General features: G+C 45.6%; 1 protein-coding gene across 2 annotated transcripts in view; it reads right to left on the bottom strand.

Moving 5' to 3' along the window:
- Window positions 1–19,873, bottom strand: part of LOC144697550 (sodium/potassium/calcium exchanger 2-like) — a 302,291-nt gene that overhangs the window by 19,551 nt on the left and 262,867 nt on the right. For both annotated transcript variants that reach the window (XM_078569600.1, XM_078569608.1), the window contains 2 exons: window positions 5,265–5,408; window positions 699–788 (listed from right to left, as the gene is read on the bottom strand). In XM_078569600.1, coding sequence (XP_078425726.1) covers window positions 699–788; window positions 5,265–5,408 — 234 coding nt within the window. The remainder of the gene's footprint in view (window positions 1–698; window positions 789–5,264; window positions 5,409–19,873) is intronic.

Raw genomic sequence — 19,873 nt, 5'->3', positions numbered from 1 at the left:
AAACTTAATTAATCCAACAAACGCTTGGCCTACCCCACTCATTCTACCTTCTGTAAACTTGAGCTGCAGAGTTTTGCATGAGCTCATGTCCCAACTTGCATCAAATCAAGTTCATCTATCATACCTGACCTATATTGGCTTCCATTTAAGTAATACCTTAATTTTATAATTCTCTTGTTTTCAAGTTCCTCCCTGGCCTCACCTACCCGATCTTTAACCTGCTGCAGCCCAAAAACCCTTCCCCATCCCTGATCTCTTGAGCATCCTCAATTTTAATAACCCCACCATTAACAACCAAGGCTTCATCAGCCAAGGCCCTGAGCTCTGGAGTTCCCTCCACAAACCTCTTAAGCTTCCTTTTTCCCTTTAAGAAGGTCCATAAAATCTACCACTTCGACCAAACTTTTGGTCAACAACCCCAATATCTCTTCATATGGCTCAATGTCAAATTTTGTTTGATAACCCTTTTGTGAAGTGCCTTCGGCATTTTACAGTACTGTGTTAAGGGAACTATAATAAATAAAAGTTGTTGATCTTGCAAATGATAAGTTTTATCCATCATTTGTGATGAAGTCACTTTCTCTTTGAAATTATGTTAAGACTAACTTTTTAATGGTCACTTATAAAGGAAAAGGATGATACTTGCAAAGCAAAACTCTAATCTTTGGTAAGTAATTACTGGGCATCATTGTGCTTACCTGATGTGCCCACCAGACCATTAGATAGGAAAAGGCCGCAATCCAGGAAATTGATCCAAAGAAGGAAAGTACAAAATAATTTCGTAATCTCTGCAACACAAAACAAAGCTTGGGTCAGTTTTGAGTGGATGTTCCTGAACTAAAACATCTCGAACGCTTACCTGGGAATCTTGAGGTAACCATCATTGTATAACCAATTTTCTAGTGTTCATCAGTGACTTTTTTAAGCATCAAGCAAATCATTCTTTTATTAATAAAATAATTAATAAAGGATCCTCCAATCTGCCCCTTTTCAGCCATTGCCTGTGCCATAGACCAACTGTAGCTGAGATGATGAGGAGCAAGCAGCCAGGAGTCTTTATGTTGCCAATCATTCTGCGTCTCCACACTTCACTTGTTTCGTTCCTGTTATTGCAGGAATCCAATACTGTGCATCAGTTTGTACAATGTTTTCTTTTAAGGCCAAACTTGCTACTATGGCTTCAAATGGCTTCTGGCTCTCACACAGGTCTTCTAATTATTCACTTTCTGCTTCTTAATCATCCACCATTTTTAAGTCTTTTCCATCAAATGCATTTGATACAAGTTTACTCTACAATCTCTCTAAATTGAAAAGTCCACTTTCACCAGGATGCAAACACTCTATTTTCAAAATTCCTCATTAACTCCATCAACCTACCCTTTAGTTTTATTTTTAAATATGTGGCCAATTTGGTTAAACATGCGGACCCTTCGAATGTGTGTGTGAGGCCGTGCATGTGCGATAACTGAAGGGAGCCTGCACAGGAACTTTCAGGTTGCTATACAGCTTAGATGGAACATTGATCTCAATGTACATGTTTTATATATGCTTTTTAAAATAACAGCTGTTCTTCTATAATTTAGACATTTTGATCTTTACTGATTGTTGAAGTGTCAGTTTGTCTCAGCAGTACCATTATCGCAATAGTCGCCACATCAAGGCTCAGCCCCATTCTAGCAAATGAGTATATAAATTTAGGTTGACTCTTCAGTGCAGTACTGAGGGAGTGCTGTTTTGTCGAGGTGTTGTTTTCTGATGGGATGTTAAACCAAGACCCTGACCACTTTTTCAAGTGGTTGTAAAAGACCCTGTGGCATTCTTAAGTGCAGCAAGGAACTCCTTCAACGTCCTGGCTAGCAATCGCCCCATGACCAAAAATCTAATGAATTAGCTAGTCATATCATTGCTGTTTGTGGCCCCAACTATACTCAAATTGGCAGCTGGGTTTGTCTAAAGAATAACTGTGACTACAGTTCAAAACTGATACATTAGTTATAAAATGTTTTCGGTTGAGCTAATGATGCGAAAGATGCTGCATCAATGCAAATTCTTCTTTTTCTTCCTTTCAAACCCCTGTTCTGTGTCCTCAAATATTCCCTAACCAATTTATTTTCTTGAAGTTCTCTTGATAATGTCTTTCGACAGCTCCTTAAATTATTAAATCCTCCAGTTTCATTGTAGCCTCTGAAATGCCTGAAGCAAAATTGCTAGAAGATGCTTTTCTACATTCAGAAAAAAAGTGCAGGGTATAGCAAACAAATGGTTCCACTGGTGACAGCTCAAACCTAATCTTTATTCTTCCAGCAACTTCCAGGAGACAAATTTGTTCTGGGGTTGTATGAGTAGCTGGGCTGTTAAACGTTCAAAGCCAGTTTAGTGAGTTTGATGAGATGATGTCAACAACACCGCAATGTCAATAGTTTCAATAACATGAATGCTATCTGATTGAAACAGAGACCCATAAATGTTATTATTCTGTGCCAGGTGAGATCACTTACACAGCAGAGGTGTGGACATTATGAAGTGGGTCTTTAATTGTAAATACTTCTTTTCCTCCATAAAATAGGTGCCAGCAAAACAAAGCCCTTGAATTTCTATTTGCTTTTGATTTTATTTCCACATTTTTTTTTCTCTCTCTGTCACTTGATGCCTGGTGTAGCTCCGCAGGCAGCCACACAGTAGGTGGAACAAGTATTTGTTCTTTCGATACGGGTGTTAATATTAAACATTCAGCCATCACATTCAAACCCAATCTCAGTTTCATTTAATGTCCACAGCTATGCATTCTCCAGGACCAATTACTGGATAAAAGCTAGGAGCACAAAATCGAGACTGTTCTAGGCAATGTCAGGAAGCGTTTCTTCATGCAGGGTTGTGTTATATGGACTCACTAACTCAAAAAGCTGTTGAAGCTAGGTCAATTGAAATTTCAAAACTGAGATTCTTATGGCAGGGGTACTAAGTATTATGGAACCAAGGTGGATAGGTGAATTCAAGATACTGTACAGATCAACCATGGCCTAATTGAATGGCTTAACAGGCTCGAGGGCTGAATGGTCTGCTCCTGTTCCTGTTTTCCTATTCCCTGGGTACTTTTTCCCCTTCCCTAATGCAGAGGCAGTAAGGTTAACTCTAGTATTTCCACAACCATCTTGATTGAGATCAACTAACCCAACATCAAGACAAATGCTTAGACTAGAGATTTGATCTATACTGTCACATTTTGTTTCATCTCAAACTTCTGATTTAACTGTAAAAACATTATTAGTATTCCTGTATTAAAATAAACATGAAATTAATGCAATTTATTTATATATTCATGCTGTATTACTTTTGAAATTCAACTGTCAGAATATTCTGATTAAAGAACTTTCAAAATTTGTTCAGTTTACCACATGGTTTCAGTTTTAAAGAAAGTTACTAATATGTAAGCTGAACACCATGGGTAGATATTGCATTATTCTGCCCCGCTTGCGAAAGCTGGGCATAGGAAATGATCCCCTTGATGGAAGAGGTAAGGCCTTAGGCCTGATCAAAACTGGGCCTTGGGCCTCATTTAAATTATACCTGTTAGCTGCTGTGGACAACTGTGTCCCCTCATACAGCTGGTTCGCAAGTACACATCAATGTCACGCCATTGTGTTGCCAATAGCCGCCCTCAGATACCCCCCCAGGAGGGGTGTTGGAATGGGTTAGAAAAGGCAATTGTTGTGCCTGTGGAGTTGAAGGAGCATTCCTGCTTCTCTTGGCTCCACAGGAAGGGAATCTTTAACAAGTTTAGGCCTCTAATTTACATGTTCAAAGGGCCTAACACCTGTTTTAACCTTTTCTCCCAATGCACACTAACTTCTACCAACACAATTCCATTTTTAAAAGTGGAAGTTGATTTTTCCACTGACCACTAGGAACATGAAGTTGGTACCACTTCTGGGATCAAATATTTTGATTCTTTGCGTCTTTTATTTAGCTTACTGCTGAGTTAAACCATCACAACCCTTCAGTTATCTGCAAGTTTTAAAGGGGCCCAGATTGAAAATAAATTGCACAAATCAGGATGATCTATTGCATACAGCTGTCGATAGGAATTTCTTGAGGAGTTCTCCCAATTGGCCAGTGAAACTTTAGTGGTAACTCTGGGTAGATGAGGTTTCCCCTGATTTGCTGCCATAACTTCGGCAGCCAATGAGGATAACTCCTAAGGAAGTTTCCTGCTGTGTGACTACATCTACAAACAGCTTCTTTATTTGCCCGAGAAACAGATGAGTTACTGCTGCACACTTTTTTTAAGACCATAAGACGTAGGAGCAGAAGTAGGCCATTTAGCCCGTCGAATGTACTCCGCCATTCAATGAGATCATGGCTGATCTAATAATCCTCAACTCCACTTTCCTGCCTTTTCCCCCATGACTCTTGATTCCCTTACTGATTAAAAAGCTGTCTATCTCAACCTTGAATATACTTAATGACCCAGCCTCTACAGTCCTCTGCGGTAAAGAATTCCACAGATTTACCATCTTCAGAGAAGAAATTTCTCTTCATCTCTGTTTTAAATGGGTGACCCCTTACTCTGAGATTATGCCCTCTGGTGCTAGGCTCTCCCGCAAGGGGAAACAGCCTCTCAGCATCTACCCTGTCAAGCCCCCTAAGAAGCTTATAGGTGTCAATAAGGTCACCTCTTATTCTTCTAAACTCCAATGAGTACAGGCCCAACCTACTCAACCTCTCCTCATTGGAAAATCCTTCCGTACCTGGGATCAACCTAGTGAACCTTCTCTGGACTGCCTACAATGCCAGTATATCTTTCCTTAGATAAGAGGCCGGTATTCACAGTATTCCAGGTGTGGTATAACCAGTGCTTTGTATAGTTTTAGCAAGACTTCCCTATTTTTATACTCCATTCCCTTTGAAATAAAGGCCAACATTCTGTTTGCCTTCCCTATTACCTGCTGAACTTGTATGCTTGCTTTTTGGGATTCATGCACGAGGACCCCCAAATCCCTCTGTGCCGCAGCTTTGGTACCATTTTGGTACTTAACCAGACAGACTTACCCAATGACATGAAATAACTGCTTTCAATGACTATGCATAGAGACATCACTATTTACATAAGAAAACCTGATTTCATAAGCAGCTGCTGGTTGAAGAAACGCATAATCAGTGACCTTGCTCGCAAAGGCCAAAAGTGGGCATTTGTGAAAAAACAAGAGCAAGAGACTGAGGGAAAGAAAAATGAGAGCAAGAAATAAAACCATACAGATGCTTACTTTTTTTCTGACATCAGGCAAGGTGATCCACAGTGGAAGGATGATAGGCAGTATAACTAAATAGATAAATCGTTTTCGCGGTGTATCTGGCCAAGCCAAGCTAAGTGGCTGGTCTTCTTCTTCATTCTGTACGGCAACTTCAGCCTAACAAAAGCATGAGTTATAATTAGGAATTCAGTTCAATTTTCATTGCAAGTGTAACACAATAAAATACCCAATATGGACAAAGATTTTTATTTACCTGATCACCAAGACCAAGCAATTGTTTTGTTAGCACTTCAATAATGGCTGTTAAGTCTCACTCAACAGTGTGAATAAATGAAAAATGTATAGATTAATAGGCTATGCTGATTGAGGAGTGAAAGGTTCTATTGGTTGATGATTAAACGGGGGTCAAAATTCTTCTCCATAAAACACACTCATATGTTTGAAGATTATGTTAAAATGGTCACAGTCCTGAGTTTTGTTGAGGACAGCTACAACCTTAAAATCATTTGAAATAATTCACGAGTGTTCTGATGCTTCCTGTTCACATAGGCTATCTGACCAACCCGACTACTGATTTTAATTTGGCTGCTCACTAATTTTTGAGTATTAAATAAAAGGTCAATGGATGATCTGATCATTTTCTTCATACAATTCTCAAGCAGTTCCAGGAATAATCAACTTGACAAAGTCAGCTCCAAAAACCCTTTATTATCAACGAGTTTATAGTAGGGTAATAGCCTATTATATCTGTTCATCATTGAAGCTATTGCCAATCACCCATTGTCAGGCCATATCCTACTTTCCTAGTTTTATTCACATGATTGAGTGACAGCTCTATAGCGAAATATACTAACATTTTCAGTACTATGGCCGGAATTTTCCACCCATGCTGGTGTCAGGCGTCATGGTGGGCTTGAGTGGATAATATGGCGAGAAGGCCAAAAATTGGTTTTATGCCATGAAACCAGTTTGCAATCGTCCGCTCCGCCCATCAATGCTGGGCCACCTTTCCCGCCATCCAATGTCAGGAACATAATTTCAATGCACTTGCATGTCATCATCTTGCCTACCTGCCGGAATTATCCCCCCACACTAGAACATCCGGGCATGTCGACGTGATTGCATGCCAACGTGTTTCACAACTATACATAAGCGACATGCACCTAGTGAGCTGCGCTTCACTTGGGACTCTGAGGTTTGTTTGCCTAACTTGCTTCAGGCAGCACTCGCCTTGCACGCAGCACCACATCGCTTTTAGGGGAGCTCACGGGCAGGTCTCTACTTGCCATAAGGTGGGGGTGGCTTTTCAATGGCTGCAGGGCTAGGGCTTGCTTGGGGAAGGGGGACAAGAGACCTTAGGCAAGGGAAGAGGTTGCAGGGTGAGGGCTGCACTGGGGAAGTGAGGCATCCCAGGGTGTGTGTGGGGGCACAAGTTGATCTGTGCAACTGGTCTCAGATGGTGAGGGCTGGGAAGGCAGCCTCCAGAGGAGATGAGGCCAGGTGGAGATGTGAGAATGTGTGAGAGAGAGTGAGTGGTGATGTCCCTTGAAATGGCAGTGAGAGAGATGCCAGTGAATATGTGACAGGCTTGTGAGAGGGAGACTTTAGAGTGATGAGATGGTTGCCTGAGATGGATGAGATCATTTATCCTCTTTCTGCACTGGATGGCGAACCTCTCCTGTGCAGCGTTGGCACTGACTGCCTTTGGTACCGCCTCCCAAGCTGGAGTGATGACATTGATGCCCCTCCTGCGGGCAGAGTGGGGATAGAGGACATCACGGCGGGCCTCTAAGGCATCCAAAAGGCGTTCTAAGGACTCGTCAGAAAAATGGCAGGCTCCAGTTGTCTTGCCTTTTGGGGCCATGTTTTCTGTGCAGCAGTCCTGGGCTGCAAGCATTGAGAGCTGTGCATGCGGCTGCAGTTCAAATATGGCGTCCGGCGTGAGGAAGCAGCAAGGTGACAGCATGGCAGGCGAATCAGAGGAAGCCCATCAGATAACAGCTTGTTTCCCGAGACTGCATAAATAATGAAGCGGGAAGGGGATGATAGGGTGTGAAAACCCACTGTTGCAGCTGGCGGGTAAAACGTGGTTTTACACGCCCACTTCTGCACTTAGTGCAATTCTGGGACAATTCCGCCCTGCAGCTTAGTGATTTAGAGCAGCTCCCAATTATCCAAGTTATTCTCAGATATACTTTGGAAACACACAAATTGAGAGATTACAGGGCTGGTTTTCATGGGCTTGAGCCGGCAGAAATGGGGTGGTGCTGTTCTGAAAAATCGTAGCAATAAAATCCTGTTCCTGATTCACCAGCTGCCATTTTGCACTGGGTTTTGCTAAGGATTTCCCAATTTCAGCAGGGAGCTGCATTAAAGGTACTTAAAGTGGTGTCTTAACATACTTGGACCCAACATACCTTTCAGATATCAACAGTTATAGAATGCTCTGTGCATGCTCTGCCCATCGGCACCGAGCAGAAAATGATCAAAGCAACTGCTTTTACAGGGACCACTGCAGGCTAGTCAGAAAAACCAGCAAAGATATTACCTTCATTTTAAAAAAAAATACAGATTTTGAGGGGCCAGGAGGATCACGAATGCTGCGTATATTAAAACCAGGCCAGCCACCAGTCACTAAATTGGCTTAGGTCTCTCATTGAGGAGAGTGGGTTGGCGGCACATTCGTGCTGGTACCTCTCACTCTATAAGTTAAAATTGACCTCTACGTGTTTGAGAAAGTATGAACAAGTAATCAAAGCTGACTTGCCAATAATCAGCACCCTTTTCTCCTGTAGTATAAATTGTCATGATCATTTGAAATTTGGCATTCTTGCATTTGTCCCAATGAGTGCAGGTCAAAAAGCTTCAGCAAACATGTCTCTCTTTTCAGCAATATAAACAAGCATTCTAGTTTCAGGTCTGAATAACTTATGCAGCTTTCAGTATGTACACTGTATTATCATATAAGTTAACTTCCCATAACTGCCTTAAGCTGCATATCATGCCTAAGTGTTCAAAGAATGTGCAGAACCGTAAGCCATCGTTTTTACAATTGAAAAGTGAGAGGTACCAGTTGGTTTATGAACTGATTACAGCATCCACAACAGTTGCAGGTAAAGAGGAAGGGCTCATACATACATATTAAGTTAACTAAAAAATGTATGAGGAACTTTTTTTTACTAAATGATTGGTCAGTAGGTGGAATAGATTCTTACCAACAGTTGGGTGAAACAAGAAACTTGAATGCAGCTTAAGGAGGAACTAAACAGGTTCTCATCAATATTACAATAGTGTCTACACTTTAAAAGTATTTAAGTGCCTGGAGAGCGCTTTGTGAAAGTTTCGATGGAAATGCAAGTCTCTCTTTCTTTAAATAGAATTCAAGGTTTTTTTGAAATGCACCAAAGGAATGGTGTGGGAATTGGTGAGTTTGATGGATCCAAGGTCTTCCCCTCACAAACAGTTAGAGTGCAACCATTACTGACCCTTGACCAGGGGGATATAGATAACAAGTCATAAGGATTTTAAAGACTTGAGCTTTAAGCCAATTGTATTTACAGTCATGGATCCTTCTCATTTGCTGCTCAGACGTTTCTGGATTTATTTTTTGTTTTTAACCTAAAAAGCTGCTTTCCTAATGAGCCACTAAAAAGAATGAACATCTAAATAGTGAGCTTCGTAGACCATCGCAACGATTGCAATGAATGGATTTTGATTGCAATCATGAAGACCCAGTGGTTAGATACATTTATTTCTGATGCTGTGACTTCTGCTTGAAATATTGGATTGAGAAAACGCAACTGCCCTCATTGCAGCTGCACTGTCAGAGTAAACTAGAAATACTGGGCGGAATTTTATGGCCCTGTCGCGGTGGGGCAGGGCCGTAAAATGCAGCGAGCCATTCAACTGTCCATTGACTTTGGAGGGGCCGTAAAATCCTGCAGCCGTAAACTTCCGCCCACTGTGTATCCCCATGTAATAAATTATGGTTAACTTTAATTTTCATTATGTATATAACTTGTTTCTTAAAGTTTGTTTTAAAGAATGGAAATGAAGGCAAACATAGAAGACAGTTGATTTATACTTATACTCCTCCTGCTTAAAATTAATCAGTTTTGGTACCCTTACTGATCTTGCAAAAGGTACAGGGCCGGAATTTATTTTTCCCATAGAATGCGTCATCTGGTATTTATTATATGAAAGCATATTTCACTAGTTTATAGAGATCCTAATTCTCCAGAAAATTGAAGGTCACAAAAATCTGCAATGGGATGCATCCCAATAAATCTGAACTACACCTGATGGGAGCCTCTGCTGGTGACCCTGCCACATTTTTTAGGGTCAGTAGGAAACTCTCTCATGAGCAAGCCAATGGTGGGCACCCATATGCTGGAGCTCAACTAGAATACCGACCATCAAGACATAAGATCAAATGGTCAGCAAGACTGAAGCAACCAAAAGGAAGCTCGATAAATTCTGTGGCAATGAAACGGATTATGGGGCTGAATTTTATGCTGCTCGGCATTGGGCGGGAGTCTGACTCAGAGGTGCATGTATTGCTGGCTCCTGCCTCTGCCTCCCAATAATGAGTCCTGCAGCCAATCAACAACCGCCTGGTGGGAAGTGGGTCAACTGCTAAGGAGAATGGTGGACAGCGAGCCCAATCACGGCTAAGGGCGGGATGTCTGGGGACAGAGGAGGGAGGTCCTCACCTGAAAGTCGGTCACAGGCACCCCTTGGCACAGTAGTGGGGAACCTGCACCAGAACTCATTGTTTGGAGGCTGAAGCCTTTTTGAAAGAAGACTTTAAATCCATTGAACTATTGCAGCAGGTAAGAGCTTGGTTGGAAATGTCGATAACTATTGTGCTAGCCGTGAATCATTTAGGATCCTTGCCAGGGTGGAAGGAACATTTGAATGTAGCTGACCCATTCCCCTTATGTATAGCAAGTGTCTAGGAAAAGACTCAAATTCAACCCTTTGTCTCTCTATGTCTCTGCACAAATGGATGCGAGAATGGAGCTACCAGCTGCTGAGGGGCCCAGGCCAAGGCTGGTGCCATGGTTTGATGATAATTCCCTGCGCGTACTTCTCCATGCTGTGAGTGATAGGTGGGAGGCTCTCAAGCCAGTGATGGGAAGAGGAGATCTCCCAGCCACACCAAAGCTGGTTGGAGATGGCAGTGGAGGTAAGCAGCCATGGGGTCATCCAAAGAACCTGGCTGCAGAGCTGTAAAAGGCTCAATGATCTCTTGAGATCTGCCAGGGTTGGTGTGCAACCATTTCAGAGATGGACCTGTATGGAAAGTTGTATGGAGTGGCTTAAATGCAGGACAGCCTAGTGTATTGCCCAACTGATCAATGCAGTATGATGCAGATATGTGTCTCTACATGGCAATGGGGGTGTTGGGAGAGTTGGTGGTGGTTGAGCTGCAACACCTGTTAGTTGGCAAGGAGCACTGAGAAGTGTTGGCTGCTGACAAAGTACACGTTGGCCACATGTTTGAAGGCATGATTGTAGCACGGCATAGACATTATAATGTCCATCTTTATTTGCAGGAGAAGAGGGAGCATAATGGCTGAGAGAGGACCAGGACCGGAGGTGGAACTGCAAACTCGCTATTTTCACCGCTATTGAGGTGGGGGTCCAGGAACTGGAAGCCAATAGCTGGAGCTCCATTGAGAGGCCGGAAACCGTCACAGAAGGCCAAACCCAGCAGCTCACTGATGGGATACTGGGTATGCATGCTGACCTGCACTCCATCACCTTCTCTCCCAGCTCCAGGCCCAGAGCCAGGGTGAGGGGGGGGACAAGGAGCCTGGAGTCACGTCCAGGTTCTGGTTCCTCTCAGGAAGGCCCAAATGGACCTCATGGTGACAATCCTCTCAGGATGCTTCTGATGTGAACAGACTCTACTCCATCCCTCTGCCATTGAATCAACTGCCTCTGAGTGCCCCAGTGACAGGTGAGCCTCCTGCCATACCAGGACTCTCATGGCCTCAGGCAAACAGAGGATGCCCAGTAGTCATCCCAATGAGGGGGCATAAAGGTCAAGAGCCTGGCAGTGAGGGGAGGGCACCATGCTGTAGCCACCATAAAAGGATTAAAAGGCACATTAGTCACACGTGGGTATATTTTATATTTGTGAGTTAGGAAGAATAATAGTCAATGTTGTAAATAAAGGATTGTTCTTTCCAGATGATACTCCAGCTGCATTTGTGCATTGTGTGTGCGTTTTGTGATGGTTTTGAATTGGATATACCAGATGTTGTTAAGGGAGTGTGTGTTCAGGTTGGTCCCTCTGCTTGGCAATTTTTTGGTGGCTCTACATAGCCCTACACAGATGTGGCCCTGGTATTCATGAGAGGGCGATAACAGGAGAAGGGCAAAGGAGCTGTTGTTGAGCTGCAGACACATTGCTATTGGAATCTTTTCTGGATAAGAGAATCATGTGTCTCCCAGGCATCCAGACCCTGCCCTGGACCAGCTTGAACAGCTGGCTGAAATGGCTAACACTCCATCAGAACTGTCACCAGAGGACGGGGCTGTTTGCATTAAATCTCCCTCTGGCCAGGCTTGCCCTCCCTGGAGGGCCACGTCGTGCAACACAAAGCAGGCAATGACCATAAGTGACACTCTCACAGCAGCATATCACAGCGCGCTAGCTGATCTGCCCAGGCAATGGAATCACATTTTGAGCAGACCAGTGATCTGCTCAATGAGAGCCCTGGTGGATGAGTGGCTTTCATTGTACCTCCTCTCAGGCTCAGTTCATGGGTTCCTTACAGCATCATGAAACATCTGCTTAGAGGGTATCCTCGGTCTCCCAGAAGGCAGCCATGCAAAGATTCTGGCCTGATGAATATCCCTGGCATCTGGAAGTGTCTAAGGATGTAAGCATTGTGACTGCTGCCAGGATAGCGTGTGGACACCTGCATTATCCATTGCTTGTGGTCACATACAGGCTGACCATTAATAGAATGGTACCCCATCCTGTCAACAAATGTTCCTGGCTGTGCGGAAGGTGCTTTAAAGGCCACATGTATGTAATCTATTATGCCTTGGGCCATTGGAAATCCAGAAATGCTACCAAAACCTTTGGCTCTTTCAGCCTGACTGGCATTGTCCTTGCTAAATGAGATAAACGCCGGAACATAGCATCTGTGAACACCTTGATGAAATGATGCACAACTGGCTGCGTTATCCCACGCAGGTCTCCAGATGACGCCTGGAAGGATGCTGTGGCAAAAAAAATCAGTGCCACTGTGACCTTCAAAGCCACAGGCATCAGGTGTCCACCTACACAATTTGATAATGACTCCCCAGCCAGCATGTCACAGCTTGATGTGACTGTCTCCCTGGACAGACAGATCTTCTCAGGCTTGTGTGTGTTTTAGGTGGCGTTTGAGACAGAAATATCAAGCAGGACATTGGGAGAATTCCATTGTCTTCTTTAACACGTACCTTGGGATCTTGAGCATCCAGTAGAACCATCAGAATAATTAAGCAAAATCTAGAAAATCATTCCTGTGTTTAAATCCATGCTTAAAACTCAGCTCTGAAGAAGAGTCAAACGGGCTTGAAATGTTAACTCTGTTTCTCTCTCTCTCCACAGATGCTGCCAGACCTGCTGAGTTATTCCAGCATTTTTTTTAAATTTCAGATTTCCAACATCTGCAGTATCTTGCTTTCATCTTACAACTCAGCAAATGCATTAACTAATTACTTTTCATCAGCTAACAATAAGGGGAATATTGTGCACAAAGAATTTGATCCTCTGCACCTATCCAAGTAACCATTAATGGTATTCTTAACTAGGTATTAATTCATTCCTTTGTTAAAAAGAACTGATTGGCATTGCATTAAATTTTTTGTTGGGAATCTATGCCACGTGTCCATTACTTCATGGGGAACAACTATCCTCAAGTGCCTAGTCTCACTTGGGGTTTATTGAGTTTGCAGTCACGTCATCTGCTTAAATCTCTTTTAATCACTTGAATCATTATCTAAGATTAGCTATCCTTCCCTTTTGGCTTTCTTTATTTCAATGAAAATAGGTTCCCTTATATCGACAATGTGTCGTTTATAACAGGGCAGCTTTTTAACATTGAAGTCACTGGCTGGAATTTTATGGTCCCGTTGGTGTCAGGCGTCATGGCAGGCAGCGGGGAACAATATGGCAAGGTGGCCAAAAATCGGTTTTATGTCATCACGAAACCAGTCTGCGATCGTCCACTCCACCCATCAATGGCGGGCTGCACTGCCTGCTGCCGGACATTGGGAACATCATTTTAATGCATTTGCATCTAATTATAAGCCCTGCTTGCCGGAACCATTCCCCCACGTCAAATTTACTGCCCACGTGGGAGTGACTTCAGAAGGGCGTGCCTCACAACCGCCTTTAAAAGGCGTGCACTTGGCAACCAGAACTTCGAGGGGAACTTGGAGGTGAGTGTACACAACATCTAGCAGCGCTTGCGAGCATCGCTCGTAGGACATCAAGGATGAGGCGTCGCGCATTCGTGGGGGTGGGGGCACAGGCAAGTCGCTTTTTCCTGGCTGGTTTTCAGTATGGTGCCAGGGCAAGGGCTCCAGTGCAGGTCAGGCCAGGGAGGAGTGGTGGGAGTCAAGGCAGCACAGACAGACTGAAGCAAAGACTCAAAACACATGCTGGGGGGTTGGGGGGGAGGAGGGGTGAGCGAAGCAGCCATGCACTTGGAAAAGCTTGTCAAAGGAAAGCATTCTTCCATGGCTGAGACCGTTCAGCTGCAGCTCCTGCTTGAAGTCAGGCCTCTGAAGCTTTTCTGCCCACTCAAGCAAAGCAAAAGCATGAAAGTGCCACCAAGTTCTCCAGAACTTTTCACTCCTCGGATGCAGAATGTAAATTAATGTGCGTTTTAGGGGGCAGAAGTGCACTTGGCCAACTGGGCAAGCTGTAGAATCCCCTTGCGAAAGGTGGCCATGGCGCAGTCACTGGTGGAGGCACTCACAGCCCCTTGCAATGTCTTTATTAAGATTTGGACCAGTATCCCTCATGGTTCAAGCTAACAGCGCAGCCTTGCAGTGCAGGTTAGGAGAATGCCTGCACCTGCCTGAGCTGAGAGCACAGCATGCAGTCCAATAGGCAAAGCTGTCGTCAAGCACTCAAGTGGAGTGGCGTGAAGTTGGGTAGGGTTTTGGACAGCCAATGAGCGCACCACACACTTTCCTGCCATGTGTGAAGAGGCCTTCAGGCTTAACCAAGAGAGGTCTTAGGCCACATGTGCTAACCCTCGCATCTCTCTCTCTTTGATCCTGCAGGAGGAGAACATCAGGATCATGGAGCCTGGTGATTTAGCGGTGTGCCTCATCGCTTACAGGGAGCAGAGAAGAGAGCGGTGGGGGCACCTGACTTGGGAGGAGCACTATCCTCAAGATGAAGGGGCAGCAGGGCCTGCTGCACACACACCTGAAGATCTACAGCAAGCCACTGCTCATTGGCACCTCGCTAGACCCGGAGTCTATAGACGGCTCCTGTCACTCCTAAAGATGACTGAGATCCAGTGTTGCCAAAGGCTGCACATGTCTAGGGAAATGGTCGGTCACATATGCCACCTGCTACAGGATTTGGTGCCAGGGGGACATGAAGGGCATCCAGTGGCTGTGAAAGTGACAGTGGTGCTCAGTTTTTACACCAGTGGCTCCTTCCAGGGCTCCACAGGTGACCTTGCAAGCCTCCACGCACAAGGGTATCCAGGAATTCATGGACACCATCTGCGTGAAGGCACAGAACTTTGTGCATTTCGCCCGGGAACAGGAAAGCCAGGAAGCAAAAATGCTGGGATTTGCCCAGATCTCAGGTTTCCCACAGGTGCAGGGTGCCAACGACTGCACTCACGTGGCACTTAGATCGCCATGGTGACAAGCAGTCAACTACGTCAATCACAAGGGCTTCCACTCATTGAATGCTCTGCTGGTGCGCGACCACCACAAACACACCCTGTAGGTCTGTGTACGACTCCCAGGGAGCGTCTATGACTCCTACATCCTTAGCAGGTCTCAGATCGCTGACATCTTCTGGGGTCCATTGAGGCTACAGGGTTGGCTCCTCGGGGACAAGGGTTACCCACAGAGGACCCACATGCAGTGGCCTCAGACTGCAGCAGAGTGACTGTATAATGAATGCCACAACCCGGACTTTGGTGGAGCAAACGATAGGCATTTTGAAAATGAGGTTCATGTGCCTCAACAGGTCCGGTGGAGCATTGCAATAGGTCTGGTGGAGCATTGCAATACAGTCCCCAGTGGGTGTCACACATCATAGCTTGCTGTGCGTGACACAGCCTGTCTGCAAAGAGGGGAGGACCTGGCAGAGGAGGAGATGGAGGAGCTGCATGTCTCCTCCAATGAGGAGGATGTTGAAGGGGTTGACGGTGATGTGCACCTCGAAGGCAAGGATGCCGGCGATGAGGCCACTGCACCGGCCAGATGAGGTTGGTGCGATTAGGAAGTCCTCATAGCCGCAAGATTCATGGAGGATGATGTCGGACAGTGAGGAAAGTCCTGACATCCTCACCTTGCATCTGTGAACGTTTGACTCCTGTCTGACTGATGGCAGCGCACATACCCTCAACAGTGCTCAGGCTCATGTCATGGAGACACAACGGAGGCTCGAATAGTCGCTAGATTCCAGGAGGATGGTGACGACATGCTGTGAGGTCACTCCAAAAATCTTCACATTCTCTCTGTGAATGTCTGACTCCTGTCTGGCTGAGGGGGGCTTGCTTGCGCTCTGTGATCAGGGTCATATCATGGAGATGCCGCCGTGAAACTTTAAATGCACCTGACCCTTTGTCAGCCTTCAGCACCTGTCCCCTTCAGGAGCGCAGCATCACTGGACACAGATGCTGAAGAGATGGGGGCCAGCCCCACCTCAAAAGGTGCTGAGAGCACACAGAGAGAATGACGGAACTCTGTGACGCTTGCCCACAACCTTTTGGCAGCAATGACCAGCACCATCGAGATGCAGGCATCAGTAACATGTCCAGTGAGTGTGAAGCCGCACCATCACTTTGGTCTGAAGGTTACACACTGCACAGGGAAGAGGTCCTAGACTGAGACACCTGCCTTTATCTTGTGCAGGAACCAAGGTTTCACATCTGAGTGACACGAACACTGCTTATCTGAACAAGGAGCCATAGGCAGGGAGACATTCTTGGGAGTTTACTTACAATAATGAACATTATGCACCACTGATTAACACCTGTGCCCAGGCTGTGCAACTACATTTTCTTAACCTTCCTAACCCTGCCGCTACGTCTTGGTGCTCCCCTGACATCAACAGCGGAGATGGAGGCAGCCTGCTGACTGCGACACCCTGTCCATGATGATCTTGATGGATGTCCTCTGGACAGCCGAGATCTGGAGGGCCCCGGCCTGCTTTCGGGATCCTGCTGTGTGGCAGTGGCACACTCCTCAGCCTGCGGAGCAGCAGTTGCTTAGGTCACTGGAAGACGGGATTCAGATGGGCCGGAGACTCCCAGAGTCAACTGGGTGGATGGCCTCAGGGTATGCACCTGCTGATCTCCTCCTTTTGGGTGCCTGAGGGCCCCTGGCTGACTTCTTGAGGAGAAGGGGAAGCTGGAGTGAGATCGAGCTGCCCTGCACCCTTCTTGCATTGACACTGTTGGAGACCAACTATGGTGTCAGTGATGGAGTTCACTCTGCACAACAGTGCAGGACCCAAGTCCTGAACCAAGGTCTCCATGGTAGCCGCCATCCTACCAGTGTTGACCTCAGTATGTTGGCATGCCGCCGCTATCACCTCAGACTGAAGGCGGACGAAGCCTCTATCATGCCTCGCAATCTGAGGAGTGCAGCAGACATCCTTTCCTGATGTTCCCGAGCTTGCCTTTGCAGCTTCAGCAACTGAGGTATGATCGAGCCCAGAGGCTCCTCATTTGACTCGGACTCAGCAGATTTCTGGTCTTCAGCAGTCCTCAGAGTGCCAGAAACCTGGAAAGTCCCTGCCACTGCCTGCTGAGGATCAGACAGTGTGATGTGCTCACCAGATTGAGATTCCGAGGCTACTCTAGAACTAGGTCCCACCGAAGTGTGTCTCTGCGCTGGTCGAGGGTGTGGGTGAGCGCTGTGATGGGTCTTCAATTAGGGTGTCATCAGATTCTTCTCCCGAGGTGTCTTCGAGGCTTGAGTCGGGGACCTGGCGCATGGACCCCCTTGGCTGCTTCCCAGATGTGCCTGCGAAAGCAAGGAGAGATAATTAGTGCATGGAAGGGGGCTGTGGAACAGGGGAACTGGCTCACAGCATGGTCATCTAATTGATGTTGCACTGCTGGATCCTCACTTGGTTGAGCACCACTGACCTCACCACTATCACAGGAACGGTCCAGAACTTCGCCGGCTAGCTGAATGAATCCATTTTCAAAGTCCGTGACGATCTTGATGTCAGACATTCCTCCACTAGTCCGCGACCTCTCCCTTTTGTTGTGTGCCAGCTTGTCCTGCATGAATACAGATGGAGAGAGTGTAAGCAGGGCATTGGCCAGGCCAGATGAGAAGGATGCCTGGTATGAGTGGGTGGTGAGTGACGCCATGGATGGGATGAGGATATGATCTGCAGGGCAGATGAAGATGTGAGAGAATGTGAATGGTGATGTCCCTGTGGATGTGTCATGGGTTTGTGAACGTGAGAGTTGAAAGTGATGGGAAGAGTGACTTACCCAGGCGGAACGGAGGAGATCATTCATCCTCTTCCGGCACTGGGTGGCTGCCCTCTTTTGCAGGCCGCTGACCACTGCTGCCAATGCATTTCCATGCTGGATTGGTGACCTTGCTTGGTCTTCACCCAGAGTGGGTGTAGGGGACTTCACGGTGGGCCTCCACTGCGTCCAGTAGGCATCACTAAATTTGGGGGAGCATGTTTCCTCCCTTTGGCAGCCATGACTCTCCAGCAGCTTTCAATCCCTTTGAGAGAGCTAGCTCTGTGCGGGGGCACCCTTTAAATACGGCGCCCGGATTACTGATGGCCTGAGGTGATGGCAGGGCAGGTGAATCAGAGGCCTCCCCAACAGCGATATGGCGTGTTTCCCAGGAATGAATCAGTAATGAGGTGAGGCGCATGGGAGCCGGACGATATGGCACGAAAAGCCGCCATTGTTGCCGGCAGGTAAAACATCCTCTTTTCCGCTCGCTACCTCAGTGTGTGCAAATCTGGGACGATTCCACCCACTATAATAATATTTGACCTTGTAAATAACATATGCAGTAATAGCTTATATACTTATACAGCGTTTTTAATGTAATGAAACGCCCCAAGATGCTTCACTGGTGGATCATAAAACAAAGTATGAGCCCAAACCAAATAAGATGATATTAGGCCAGATGACCAAAAGCTTGGTCAAAGAGTGCCTTAAAGGAGGAAAGTGAGGTAGAGGAACAGAGGCAGAGAGATATGGGGAGGGTATTCCAGAGCTCTGGGGTCTAGGCAACTGAAGGCACTGCCACCAATGATGGAGCAATTGAAATTGGGGATGCACAAAAAGCCAGAATAAGTGGAGCTTAGGCATCTTGGAAGGTTGTAGAGCTAGAAGAGATTAAAAGATAGGGAGAGGCAATGAGGCAAAATGGAGGGATTTGAAAACAAGGATGAGAATTTTAAAATCAAGACGTTGTTTGATTGGGAGCCAATGTAGTGCCAGAAGTTACTTACCTGGGTCACAGGGTGGATGCCATGGGTTTGCATCTGGTAGAAGAGAAAGTTTGGGCAATAAAAGATGCTCCCTCACCGCCCAATGTAACTGAACTCAAGTCCTTCCTGGGTATGATCAACTAATTTGGCTGCTTCTTGCCTAACTTATCAACTGTATTGGCATGATTACACTGATTGTTGAAAAAAAAATCACGGTTGGTCGTGGAATTCACAACAGGAAGAAACCTTTGTGAAAGTAAAGAAACTGTTGAATTCGTCGTGTTTATTGGTACACCACAACCCATCGAAAGAGTTGGTCTTAACATGTGATGTCCCTCCTTATGGTATAGGAGCTGTGTTATCACACTGAATGGAAAATGGATCAGAAAGGCCCATTGGCTATGTCTCGAGAACCCTTTCCACTGCCGAGAAGGGTTATTCCCAACTAGAAAAGGAAGGTTTATCGATGGTATTCGGGAGTGAAGAAATTTCACCAGCACCTGCATGGACGACATTTCACCATTGTGTCGGACCATAAACCATTAATGGGTTTATTCAGTGAGGATAAGGTCATTCTGTCAATAGCCTCAACAAGAATACAATGTTGGGCCCTGATATTATCTGTGTATGAGTATACTTTCATGCACCATTCTGTCTTACACATTGCAAATGTAGACACACTCAGTCATCTCCTGTTACCGGATAGCATTACACATGCTCCTGTTCCACAAGAAGTTGTGTTATTACTGAACTTCTTGAATTCTTCGCCTGTGTGTGCGAAGCAAATTAGAAATTGGATGAACAGAAATCCAATATTAGCCGAAGTCAGAGACCTTGTTTTGCAAGGATGGTCAAATTTGCCTGTATCTGAGGAGTTGAGACCAATCCATGCCAGAAAAAGAGTTAAGTTGTCAAGATGGAATTTTGTTGTGGG

Source organism: Cetorhinus maximus, chromosome 2 (assembly GCF_964194155.1).
Source record: "Cetorhinus maximus chromosome 2, sCetMax3.hap1.1, whole genome shotgun sequence".
Taxonomy (NCBI): domain Eukaryota; kingdom Metazoa; phylum Chordata; class Chondrichthyes; order Lamniformes; family Cetorhinidae; genus Cetorhinus; species Cetorhinus maximus.
Note: the sequence above shows the minus strand (reverse complement) of the source record. Positions and strands in the feature narration are given on the sequence as shown.